The following is a 13,463-nucleotide window of genomic DNA, read 5'->3' as shown; positions in this document are numbered from 1 at the left end:
CCCGTGCCACCCAACGTGCTCTAGAAGGTGTAAGTCAACTACCCTGGCCAGCAAGATCTCCGGATCAGTCCCCCATTGAGCATGTTTGGGACTGGATGAAGCGTCGTCTCACGCGGTCTGCACGTCCAGCACGAACGCTGGTCCAACTGAGGCGCCAGGTGGAAATGGCATGGCAAGCCGTTCCACAGGACTACATCCAGCATCTCTACGATCGTCTCCATAGGAGAATAGCAGCCTGCATTGCTGCGAAACAGCATGTTGCAAAACATTCCAGATATGCTCAATAATGTTCAGAGTTTGGAAGACAGCGGAAGTGTTTAATCTCAGAAGTGTTTTCCTGCAGCCACTCTGTAGCAATTCTGGTAGTGTGGGGTGTTGCACTGTCCTGCCGCAATTGCCCAAGTTCGTCAGAATGCACAATGGACACGAATGGATGCAGGTGATCAGACAGGATGCTTACGTACGTGTCACCTGTTAGAGTCGTATCTAGACGTATCAGGGGTCTCATATCACTCCAACTGCACACGTCCCACACCATCACAGAGCCTCCACCAGCTTGAACAGTTCCCTTCTGACATGCAGAGTCCACGGATTCATGAGGTTGTCTCCATACCCATACAAGTCCATCCGCTCGATACAATTTTAAACGAGACTCGTCCGACCAGGCAACATGTTACCAATCATCAACAGTCCAATGTCGGTACTGACAGGCCTAGGCGACACGTAAAGCTTAGTGTCCTGCAGTCATCAAGGGTACATGGGTGAGCTTTCGGTTCCGAAAGCCCATATTGATGATGTTTCATCGATTGGTTTCCTTGCTGACACTTGCTGATGGCCCGGCATTGAAATCTGCAGCAATTTGTGGAACGGTTGCACTTCCGTGACGTTGAACGATTCTCTTCAGTCGCCATTGGTCCTGTTTTCGCAGGATCTATTTCCGGCTGCAGTGATGTCAGACATTTGATGTTTTACCAGATTCCTGATATTCACAATACACTCGTGAAATGATCGTACTAGAAAAACCCCACTTCATCGCTACCTCGGAGGTGATGTGTCCCATCGCTCATGCACCAGCTGTAACACTACATTCAGTCTCACTAAAATCTTGATTAGCTGCAAGTTTAGCGTCAATAACCAATCTAACAACTGAACCAGGCACTTGTTGTCTTGTATAGGCGTTGCCGACTGCAGCACCGTTTTCTGCCTGTTTACATATCTCTGTGTTTGAATACACATGCCTATACCAGTCTCTTTGGGGTTTCAGTGCAAATTTTTAAGAGATGCCAGAAGACAGTGCAGTGAGAGCCGCTGTTGAGGTATGTCGATCAGACCAATAATACCTGAATTTTTGTGAATGTCTTTCACAAGTATGTTATGGACACTGAAAAAAACATAGCTGATGTCTGTTGCTATTATGAACTCTGATTGCGAACTGAGACTGCAGCCAGTTTAAATTGGTAATGTAACTGATGAAACTGAAAAGTTGGATTTTTCATGTCAGTGGAGTGGTGGCTCAGAATTTAAATCTTTTATTCCTTTATTTTATCTTTTTATTAGTTCTTGACTTTGACTTTAGAAAATGGGACAAGTGCTAGGGAGTAAGACATCCTAAAGATGATAAAGTCATTAGAGATGCCACACAAATTCTGATTGGGGGACAATGGGAAGTATATCGGTCAAGTTGTGACGCCGAAATGCATATCGTCCTATTTCCATCTGTTGTACTATAAATTTTTTTTCCTTATTTTGTTACATGAAGATATGACATTTCTGTGTCATTATGTATTGTAATAGTTCTACTATTCGTATATATATATATTTATGCATTTATGTCGATGTATAATTGGTTTGTTTTGTAAATATTATTTCTATTTTTACGCTGAGTCTGGCCTAGGGAAAACTATGCTATTGAACGATTACATCGATTGGTCGTGTGGAGAACCAAAGCGTTTAGGATCTTTGGTAGTGTTAACTCTGCCGCTTGGAGCGCGGGCAGAACAGAGGGAGTCTGGCTGGGGTAGGGCGGTGGAGCAGGTGTGTTGTGTGACGCTCCCGCGAGTTGCCGCGCATTCGGGATTTGGCAGCATGTAATTGCGCTCGACTGGCTATGATAGTTTCTGACACGGTGTCGCGGACGGGAAGCATTAGCTGGCGCACATCAAGAGCCCGTTTCGCCTGGTGACCGTGTCGAGAAGAAGGCGCGCCAGCATCCAGCTTCTGTAACAGCGACGGCCGACAATGAGTGACTGTCGCCACCTCCTCGATCGACGGCTTCAAACCTTCAATCAACCAACAAGGAAGACTGGACGCACGTAAAGTTTTAGAACTGTATGGCAGACCTCAGCTTTTAAAACTGTTGCATCACAAAAATACAGCAACTTAGCATGAACCTTTGTTGCTCATTGTCCCAATTGCATTACCCAGCAGGGTCCCTCCCTTTTCTGGAATGAACCCGAGTGTCGTTGAAATTCATACGCCAGCATTAGAGTAATATCATTCCAATTCACTGCTTTAATTTCAAAGTTCAGTTAAAGTATTCGTAGCTGGCTACAATATTTAGATTACACGAGCAGAAATTAAGAGTGCGAGTTTTGTTATCATATTTTAGCTTACCTGTGACTGCAGCTCAGCTTGGTACGTACTAAATTTTACTATTGTTAATTGTTCAGAATCATTTAATTGAAGTTCAAAGCTAAATCTCTTATTTGTAAATTGCGTAGATTCAAGTAGCTTTTGAAATGATTGTTGAGGTAGCCCAAGACTAACCTTATTTTATTGAATTTCGTAGTACTTCAGAAACAAAGTTCACTATTAAATTCAGTCACTAAATTAACTTTCAATTTTCCGGTTTTATTAATTCTTTTGCTAAATTAAGTCAGAGTGTAGCGAAATTTATTACTTCTGACGAACATTCAGTTTCCACACACCACATGTCAACTTTCAGTTAAAATGCTTTTAGTGCTAATTATATGTGCATTCATCTTTCATTTTCAGTGCCGGCCGCGGTGGTCTCGCGGTTCTAGGCGCGCAGTCCGGAACCGCGCGACTGCTACGGTCGCATGTTCGAATCCTGCCTCGGGCATGGATGTGTGTGATGTCCTTAGGTTAGTTAGGTTTAACTAGTTCTAAGTTCTAGGGGACTGATGACCTAAGATGTTAAGTCCCATAGTGCTCAGAGCCAGCCATTTGAACCATTTTTTTCATTTTCAGTTATTATAGTAGTTGTCCATAGGACTGGCGACCATAATTTTCCCCGAATCTCAAATATCTAATTAACGCCAATTAATTGTTAACGTAATGACCGCACATTTACTTTCTTTATTAATTTTACCCTTTTCTCAAAATTAATTTCCACCAGTTTCATTTGCATTTTTCCTTTGATTTAGATGTAACCCTTTCCGCCCTCTTTACCGACAAATTAACTTCGGTGACGACTGCTTTTCCCAAATTTCCATTAGGTGCACGCGGTTTAATTTTTCACTGTCATTAAGGTCGATAAGTGAGGGGGATGTTACAAAGTTCTTTACAGACAAACCATCACAGCATCGACCTGAAGTGATTTAGGGAAACCACGAAAACGCTGGATGGCCAGATGAAGACCCAACCCACCGTCTTCCCAGTGCAGACTAGTCCAGAGTGGGCTGGAGTGGTGGCGCTGAGTGGCGGCGCTCACCTGCTGGTCTATCAGCTGCGCGGCCTGCAGGAAGTGGTGGGGGAAGCCAGCCGGCGGGCGGCCCGTGGCGCGCGCCTGCTGTCCCAGCAGCGACCCGGCCAGGGCGTCCAGCGTGCAGGCGCGCAGCTCCTTCAGCACCTGCAGCTGCTGCACCTGCTGCTCCGCAGGGGGCGCCACGTGCTGCAGGGCTGCCACCAGCCGGTCCGCCACCCGGCGCAGCCAGCCGCTCTGCGACTGCACCCACTGCGGCGTCAGCGTCTGCTCCACCAGCCTGCGTACACGTCCAGAGAGTAAGCCACCACGTCACCAGAAAGAAACTATTTAATAAGTCGCTACAAGCCATTTAGCCAGTAATCGTTCGTTTCCCCAACATTACCTACCTGCCAGTAATGTCTGAGGTAGCCATAATTTTCTGCTGTGTTGCACTTTCTGTTGTACTGTTATCTTTCCTTGTAAGACGTCCTGGACTAAGGAATTTATTGCTAGCGCTATGTAACCGGTCCAGGACTAAGGAATTTATTGCTAGCGCACTCGAGGAGATGTAATTTCGATGGATTGCTCATGCAGTGCCTGCGATATGTAAGCTACAATAGAATCACAGACCAGAGAGCAGTGTTGGCTGCAGTAGGAGTAAGAAAATATAGCTCGCAGCTTCAATAACAAGGTCAATGAATATTTTCCGAACTGTAAGGAATCGGTAAATTCCTTAAGGGATCGAACGATTGTCGAACATTTGTATGATTATTTCCTACATTTGTTAATAAACAGTACGTGTGGTGATTACGATACCTTGCTGATTGATGCGGTCGCAAAACACAGACACTAAACTTATCACAGTGAACAGAGACGTCAATGAACGAACGGACAGATCATAACTTTGCGAAAATAAAGAAAGTAAATTTTTCACTCGAGGGAAGACTTGAACCAAGGACCTCTCGTTCCGCAGCTGCTCACGCTAACCACGGGACCACGGCGCTCCTGTCCTCACGTTCTCCTAGATGTTGCCTATCTTGCGCATGGACTACTCAGTTTGTATATTTTGCTTATTTTTTTCATAGTTCCACACAACTTCTTCCTGTTTTCTCGATTGTTCTGTGTTCAGTTTTTCAAGGCCTATCCACTGTGCCAACTTATAACTAAAGCTGAGGGGGGTGCGATGGGGAGGTTCCCTTGTTAGGAGTCGCCATATTGTATGACATTAAACGTCTTGTCTGATGGGTTTTCTTTATCATTCGAATAGAGTACGTGCCGTGAATATAAGCTGTTTCAAAGCATCAGCAAATTGAGGATTTCTCGAAAATGTTACAATATGCTACTAAAAAAATGAGAGCAAACGACATATCATAGGTAAACACTTCCTGTAGTTGTTTTTAATGTTATAACTTGTGTTCTATTGAATCATATTGCTGAATGCTACTGCACAATGATGGTCAATCGCAAGCGCGTCTTTCTACTGCAGTTTGTGTATTAAATATCAAATAATGACATCTGTAGATACAGTCTTTATACAATGTGAACCACATACGGAGGGAGGGGTTGCTATGTCGAAGCTGTAGCGCAGTCGATTGCGTCGGGCGCTGTGAACTAGGGGCACAAATACAGCTTCTTAACGATCACCTATTTCCAAATTTTTTCCATCTTTTCGTTATAAAAATTTCTGGGTCTTTCTCATTAATTTAATAGATAATGGATTATTATCTGCAAAAGTTGATATAATTTATTATAAATAATGTATTTGTTGCAATTCCTGTTGCAAAGGCCAACGACTGGAATGTTTCCCCAGTGGCCAGAAATCTTAACGTGACTCTGAGTCAAAAAGTAAACACGAATTACACACTGCAAGTTACGAAATTTTCTGTAAAATGTATATACCTACCTCTTGGTTTTATAGACTACCTCATAATTTTACTTTGCCGGTAAATAAAAAGCAGTTACGAACAGCCTCGAAAAAAATCTCGTCTTCCACTCAAACGAAATTACGAAACGAATCTCGATCATGAAATCTATGTGATGAAGTGCAATACTTCAGAGTGGTGGTAGTTAATGCAAGATCGAGAATACCGACATTATACGAGTACAAGCGCAAATTTACATTAGACACCGTACTATAACTACACTCAATGTAAAACCGAAAATGAGATGAAGAGTCAGCTGAGTTTGTGAAATACCAGTGCTGTTTTTCTGGGGGAACGCTGGGGGATGCGTTCCCCTAAACTTTTTCGTCGACAGACTAATTTTTTTACGATGTTGAGAACTTGGAACAGTGCTATAGATTTATTTCACGTGCGTAAATTTTTTATTTCATTTTTTCGTGTTAGTAATTGCAATACGAACGATACCAGTGCAGGTTTTGGTGGTAAAATCGATGTCATTGACTGTTGCAAGCATTTTGAAGCTGCGGCAATCGCTGGCAGCCGGTTCGACAAGCATGTAGTGCCCTCCCCCGCGAATAGTGGGCGATGGTAGTGCTAAACGGATGGATATGCGTACGCTCAAATCGCATGCTTCATTTGAGGTGATGTAAACTGAAGTGTTCGATACCACTTTGTCTTGTATGTTTGTGTGTTTCTTGGTATCGCCTGCTTCATTTGAGCTGTAAAGTCAACTGAAGAATCCGATACCTTTTCTTTTCTTTTTTGTAGTTCGCCATATTGATGATGTCATGGCTAAAAACAGACGGGTGGTATCTCATGCTTCAGTTATAACTAATTTTCGCTGCATTATATCCCATGTCGTAGTACCCCCAAACTTTTTTTTTTTTTTAGAAATAAAGCACCGCTTGTACTAGTATGTATCTCAGATCTATGAACAGCACTATGTGGTGTTCCTGTACCAGGAATTCACTGTTCGAGCCGTCAACGAATCGAGAGTCTTCTTCGTGATTTTCTCCGATCTTCTTCGACAATCGCTGACAGAGGTAACGCTGCTGTTTTACGCGCGGCCATTTTCGTACAGAAACTGTGTGGTTTGTCTGCGCGGCAGACAGAGCGCGCAGCTATCGCCGGAGAGCGCCGAGGTCGCAAATCACGTTGGGCAGCGCGTCACGTTCCGTGTGACGTGGGCGGGCCGTTGCGTACCCCGCAGCAGCCGCGATCACAAACACGTCCCGTGTGAGGAGGACGGCTCCACGGCTGCGCTCTCAGGGACAGGGCAGGCGCGTGCAGGGCCCAGCCGCGCGTCAACCGGGGCTCGAAGGGCGCACCGTAGGCGGGCGGGGGCGGCCTCGACGGCGGAACGACAACATTCCGACGGCGGAGGCGCGGAAGGCCTTCGAGTGATAGCTATGAGGTCAACGCGCTGGACGGTGTAACGAGGCCCAATCTACAAGCTAAGGAGCGCCACTATCCCACTACTGTCAACATACAGAACTCTAGATGAGCTGGTACTTGCGTTACGCACCTCAGTGTGTGTAGACTGGTGGAAACGGGAACAAGCAGGAAGCGTCAGTTGCAGGACGAACCGCGGCCGTTTGAGGATAGATGGACCAAAAAATATTTTTTGTAGAATCGCTGACAAACATCACTTGCCTTACTTGCGAAAGTGTTGTACGTCTCGCAAAGGCATACAAATTAATGATACACTACGAAAGTCTACGTTCTACGTTTTCTCAACTACCAGAAGTAGCACTTGCGCCGGCCGCTGTGGCCGAGCGGTTCTAGGCCCTTCCGTGCGGGACTGCGCTGCTGCTACGGTCGCAGGTTCGAATCCTGCCTCGGGCATGGACGTGTGTGATGTCCTTAGGCTAGTTAGGTTTAAGTAGTTCTAAGTCTATGGGACTAATGACCTCAGATGTTAAGTCCCATAGTGCTCAGAGCCATTTGAACCATTAGAGTAGCACTTGCGCTGTGTCAAGTTGAAAATGCACAGATGTTTTCGGTGGCACCTTTACTTATTGAATTAGCATCTCAAAGTAAGTTTAATATCCAAGAAATGTGAAAAATAAGGCATGTAAGTTTTCTGAGTTAGTTAGTTAGTTACTGACTTAGTTATATGTTCCATAAATGATCTGAACGATTCTTTTATCGAAATGATGTAGAAGAAGTCATTTTACAGGGTATGTATACACGATTAGTGTTAACATTAATCAACACATTATTATTTTTAGTCCTACTCATGTTACTACACATTCTTTTTTTTAACTGCCAGCCAGTTTTTAAGTTGAAATTCGTCAACGGTACACAAGGACTTGACCAGGAAAAATTATTTTATTTTAAGTTTAAAACTTGCGTCACTACCTGTCAGAAATTTTGTGCTATTGGGCAAATGATGAAAAATTTTTGTTACTGCACACTGAAGTCGTTTGTGAGCCACTGAAAGCTTTAACAATGAGTAACAAAGGCCATTCTTCCCTCTAGTGCTGTAGTCACGCACATTACTGTTTCTTGTCAAATCGTCATGGATTATTTATGGTGAATTTCATTGGCGAATATACGTCCTGTGACGGCGCAGTTGCCGCGCGGGATTAGCCGAGCGGTCTAGGGCGCCGCAGTCATGGACTGTGCGGCTGGTCCCGGCGGAGGTTCGAGTCCTCCCTCGGGCACGGGTGTGTGTGTTTGTCCATGGGATAATTTATGTTAAGTAGTGTGTAAGCTTAGGGACTGATGACCTTAGCAGTTAAGTCCCATAAGATTTCACACACATTTGAACATTTTGAACGGCGCAGTTAAAACGCCAAATTCTTTGAAGAGGTACCTACATGACGTCCGTGAGCGAACACAGCATATTATTTTCACTGGTCGCTTTTCTGCAATCAACACTTTCTTTCCAAGTGATGAGTTACCCCAGAAAATTATTCCGCAAAATATTACTGAGTGGAAATATGCAAAATAAGTCCAGAGGTTCGTACATTTGCTTCCTAGATTAGCAAAAGTAGTTGAACGTAATTGATTGAAAAACTGAGTAATACGCGTCTTCCAGTCACGTTTTCATGACTATGTACACCCAAAAATTTGGAGCACTCAACCCTATTTACTGACTCCTGCTCATGTGCTACATCACTTGTTGGTATGACTCTGCTTGTTGTAGAAAACTGAATGTAGTATCTGTATTGTAACCGGCTTGTAGATTTCATGAAACCGAGATGAAGGACGTGCATGTGCCAAAGTTGCAGCGGTGCGCTACAACCTCTCACGCTGCAGTCCAGAGAGGTTACGTACAACCAACGGCCGGAGATGGTCGCCGAGCGTGCGGTTGACAGCCTTCGTCAACAATATTAAAAACTGTTAACAGGAATAATGGCGCTGCGCATTTATCAGAACCAATGTTCCAATCAGTCTTAAAATGGTGTAGGTAGGTACTACCGATTCAGCCCAACGAGAAGTCGGTTCAGAACGTAGAGACGATATTTTGGGTAAGATAGTTGTCGAGAGATAGCAGTGTAGTGCGGTAAGTCGTAACTGGAGGAGACTGCGAACGGTATACACGGAAGCTCCAAGGAAACTTGTACAGGCATGCGTGCCCGCATCTCGTGGTCGTGCGGTAGCGTTCTCGCTTCCCACGCCCGGGTTCCCGGGTTCGATTCCCGGCGGGGTCAGGGATTTTCTCTGCCTCGTGATGGCTGGGTGTTGTGTGCTGTCCTTAGGTTAGTTAGGTTTAAGTAGTTCTAAGTTCTAGGGGACTTATGACCACAGCAGTTGAGTCCCATAGTGCTCAGAGCCATTTGAACCATTTTGAACAGGCATGCGTATTCAAGTACAGAGATATGCAAACAGGCAGAATACGGCGCTGCGCTCGGTAGCGCCTATATAAGACGACAAGTGTCTGGCGCAGTTGTCAGATCGATCACTGCTGCTACAATGGCAGGTTATCAAGATTTTAGGTGGTTTGAACGAGATGTTGTAGTCGGCGCACGAGTGATGGGACACAGCATCTCCGAGGTAGCGATGAAGTGAAGATTTTCCAGTACGATCATTTCACGAGTGTACTGTTAATATCAGGAAGGCTGCAAAACATCAAATCTCCGACATCGCTGCGGCCGGAAAAAGATCCTGCAAGGGAGGACCAACGACGACCGAAGAAAATCGTTCAACGTGACAGAAGTGCAACCCTTCCGCAAATTGCGGAAGATTTCAATGCCGAGCCTGGACGTGTACGGCTATGGAGACAACCTCATGAATCCACGGACTCTGCATGTCAGCAGGGAGCTGTTCAGGCTGGTGGAGCCTGTGTAATGGTGTGGGGAGTGTACAGCTGCAGTGATATGGAAGCACTGATACGTCTAGATACGACTCTGACAGGTGACTCGTATGTAAGCATCCTGTCAGATCACCTGCATCCATGCATGTCCATTGTGCACTCCGACGGACTTGGGCAATTCCAGCACGACAATGCGACACCCCACACGTCCAGAATTGCTACACAGTAGCTCCAGTAACACTCTTCTGAGTTTAAACATTTGCGCTGGCCACTAAACTCCCCAGACATGAACATTATTGAGCATATGTGGGATGCCTTGCAACGTGCTGTTAAGAAGAGGTCTCCACCCCCTCGTATTCTCGCCGATTTACGGACAGCCCTGCAGGATTCTTGGTGTCAGTTCCCTACAGCACTACTTCAGACATTGGCTGATTGCCTGCCACGTCTTGTTGCGGCACTTCTGCGTGGTCGCGGGGGCCCTACACGATGTTAGTTGTTGCACCATTTTCTTTGGCTCTTCAGTGTATTTTCTTTCGCTTATCCTTCCAAAATAAATTTTAGAGGATCTCGTTTTTAGTTTCGTGGCTGATAAAATTAGGATTCACCTAACAATTCAGATAGTGTAGCGAGATATTTAATACTGAGTAATGTTTGCCGGGCTTGCGTAATTGTTTATTGCTACAGAAGTATGTTTATGGGCTGTATGGCACAAGAGTTAATGATTTTGATTGTGCGTTGTTGATTGGTGGTTCTGGAAGCACCCGCAGAGGTGGCTGAGTTGTGGCTGTTTTTATTATTGCGTGGCGCGCTCTAAGCACTGGGATGCTGTTTTGTGGTTGCGTATAGGTGGATTTTTGGGGCCTCGAGCGAGTTGATGACTCACGTGCATGGCATTTAAGATGACAAACCTTGCCATTTGACAGCGTGAAGTTAGCCTGTTCCTACAGTGAAAATTTGCTCATAAGTTCATAAGGATCCGCCCTGATATACGAGGGTAATCCCAAAAGTAAGGTCTCCTATTTTTTTTATAAGTACATAGGACCTGTTTGTTTCTACAATGGTTTACATCAGTTTACAGCTTAAACATTTAGCTATTTTTCGACATAATTTCTGTCGAAGCATTTTTGTAGACGCTGTGGCAGTTTTTGTTTGCCCATGTCCTACCAGCTCGCCGCCATGCTGTTCAGAGTTATGAACCTCTTCTTTCACCTCGTCGTCGGAGCTGAATCGCTTTCCGGCCAAATGTTCTTTTAACCTAGGGAACAGGTGATAGTCACTAGACGCCAAGTCAGGATTATAGTGTGGGTGGGTGATTATGTTCCAATGAAACTGTAGCAGGAGAGCAACGGTTTGCTGAGCGATGTGTGGGCGAGCATTGTCATGGAGAATGTGTACGCCCTTGCTCAACAATTCCTCTTCTCCGGTTTTGAATTGCCCGTTTGAGTTTTTTCAGAGTCTCACAGTACCTGTCAGCGTTAATTGTGGTCCCAGTGGGCATAAAGTCGATCAACAATACCCATTTCCGATCCCAAAAAACGGTGGTCATGACTTTACCGGCAGACTGAGTTTGTTTGAATTTCCGCGGCTTTGGCGAGGAAGGATACCGCCACTGCCGTGATTGTTGCTCGGTCTCAGGTGTAGAGTGGTATGCCCAGGTTTCGTCACCCGTGACAATTGTGTCCAGAAAGTTGTCCTGTTCGGCTGGAAGGCGGTGAAGAAATGCGCGGGAAGCATCAACTCGTTGCCGCATGTGGTCCTCAGTCAGCATGCGTGGCACCCATCTTGTGCACACCTTCCGGTAGTTCAATGTTTCCGTTAAAATTCTGTGAGCGGTGCTGCGGGAAACCTCAGGAACCAACGTGCAGAGATCATCCAGGATGATCCGCCGATCTTCACGAATGCTTTGCTCAACCTGTCTCCTCAGAAATTGACGGTCTCCCGCTCTTTTCTCCGTCGTGAATTTCGGTCCGACCAGCTGCAAACTCTCTACACCACTTACGAACATTTTTGACATCCATGCACGACTCACCATACACTTCCGTTAGTTGGCGACGGATTTCAATCGGCGCACTGCCCTTTGCGTTCAAAAGCCGAATAACTGCCCGCAATTCGCAGTTGGCAGTGACATTCAACTGGAGCTCCATTGTCAACGGCTGCCAAGCCAAGACTGAGCGCCTCAACGCGGCGTGCGCATGTTTACATACAGCGCGTGAACCACTCTTCATAACAATGTGACCAACTGCCACAAAAACAGAGTTCTGTACTTATAAAAAAAAAAGAGAGAGAGCACTTCTTAAGGAGCCATTACTGAAGGCATTTGTACTGCATAGCTATTACTGCTGATTAACCGTGTCAAGAGACCATTTCAACTAGGGATCGTTTGTGGGTGTCATATCACCAACGCCTGAAGAGGTTTCAGTTTTGTTCAAATTGTTTAATTGTATGTACCAAAGTGGAGATGGGCCTAGGTTTTTTGTTGACGATGGAAATGGAAATGAGCGTTTGGCGTCATTGGCCGGGAGAATCCTTACGGGGCAGTTGACAATTACAGTCTGTCACTGGGGACTTACAATTTTGCTGGCACTCGTACTCTTGCGACTTGGTTGTGCTGAAATCAAAAGAAATAAAACAAAGCTACTATACTTAAAATAGAATTCAGTAACAGACTTATAATTTAAATAAACTGCCCTTGATCGAAATTTTATTAAATCAAGACTAAATACAACTAAAAATAATAACTTGAAAGGTTTTTATCAAGTGATAGCAAAGATTATAAATGTACTCTGGATAGCCGTATCTGCAGTAAATTTAGAGCAAAGAGTTTTAATTTCCTTACGACCATATATATATATATATATATATATATATATATATATATATATACAAAACTAACTGCATTTTGCAAAAAAATCAGGTTTATTTTCACAAAATAAGACAAAGTCAGAATAGAGAGTAAACTATATCGCTGACTTGACTTGTAGCTTAATTCTGTGAGGCTATGATACATTTTACAGAACAAAAGAGGGTGATTTTCCCTGGACGGAAATTTCATAAGTGAAAGGTTTACGTACGTAGTTTTTGTTACTGATGTTAACACGATCTCGATGAGAGAAGGGTTTTGATTCTAATATCGATTCTTATGTTAATTTTGATCTGAATTTTCGATAAAACACTGGTACTAGTCTGAAACATGTAGTCAGCACTGCGTGTTAAGTTTTAAAAAGCATTTAAGTTACTTATCACAGCTAAAGAAACTCCATTAGGCCATCGAATCTATTGTTAGGCAGATAATTTCTTTTAATGGCATGGATAACTGTAACTACTTCTGAATACTATTATTACTTTTTAGAAAATAGCTTATACGTATAAGTGATCCATTAAGAACTATGGAATCTTTGTGAGAATATAATGCGTCAGATGCGTTAAACTAAAGTTGCTAATATGTATACCAAATATTCTGTGCTGGAAAACCTATATTCAGGTGCGATAGCAGAGAGGGGCCAGTTGAACTATAGGGCAAAGGCTTACAGCTACGTCAAGTAACCAGCAAAAAATGACAGACGAATTTGTTTATAAAGAGTAACATAAATTAAACTGTCAATCGTACTTGTCAGTCGCACAGTGCCAACTACATAAACAGGAAATTTCTTCTTTG

The 13,463-nt window shown here is 44.2% G+C and overlaps 1 protein-coding gene across 1 annotated transcript in view; it reads right to left on the bottom strand.

Annotated features, from left to right (window-relative positions):
* Positions 1-13,463, bottom strand: part of LOC126203497 (cytochrome P450 4C1-like) — a 160,500-nt gene that overhangs the window by 90,968 nt on the left and 56,069 nt on the right. Inside the window, exon 3 of the mRNA XM_049937826.1 lies at positions 3,674-3,944. Within this exon, the coding sequence (XP_049793783.1) occupies positions 3,674-3,944 (271 nt within the window). The remainder of the gene's footprint in view (positions 1-3,673; positions 3,945-13,463) is intronic.

Source organism: Schistocerca nitens, chromosome 9 (genome assembly GCF_023898315.1).
Source record: "Schistocerca nitens isolate TAMUIC-IGC-003100 chromosome 9, iqSchNite1.1, whole genome shotgun sequence".
NCBI lineage: Eukaryota > Metazoa > Arthropoda > Insecta > Orthoptera > Acrididae > Schistocerca > Schistocerca nitens.
Note: the sequence above shows the minus strand (reverse complement) of the source record. Positions and strands in the feature narration are given on the sequence as shown.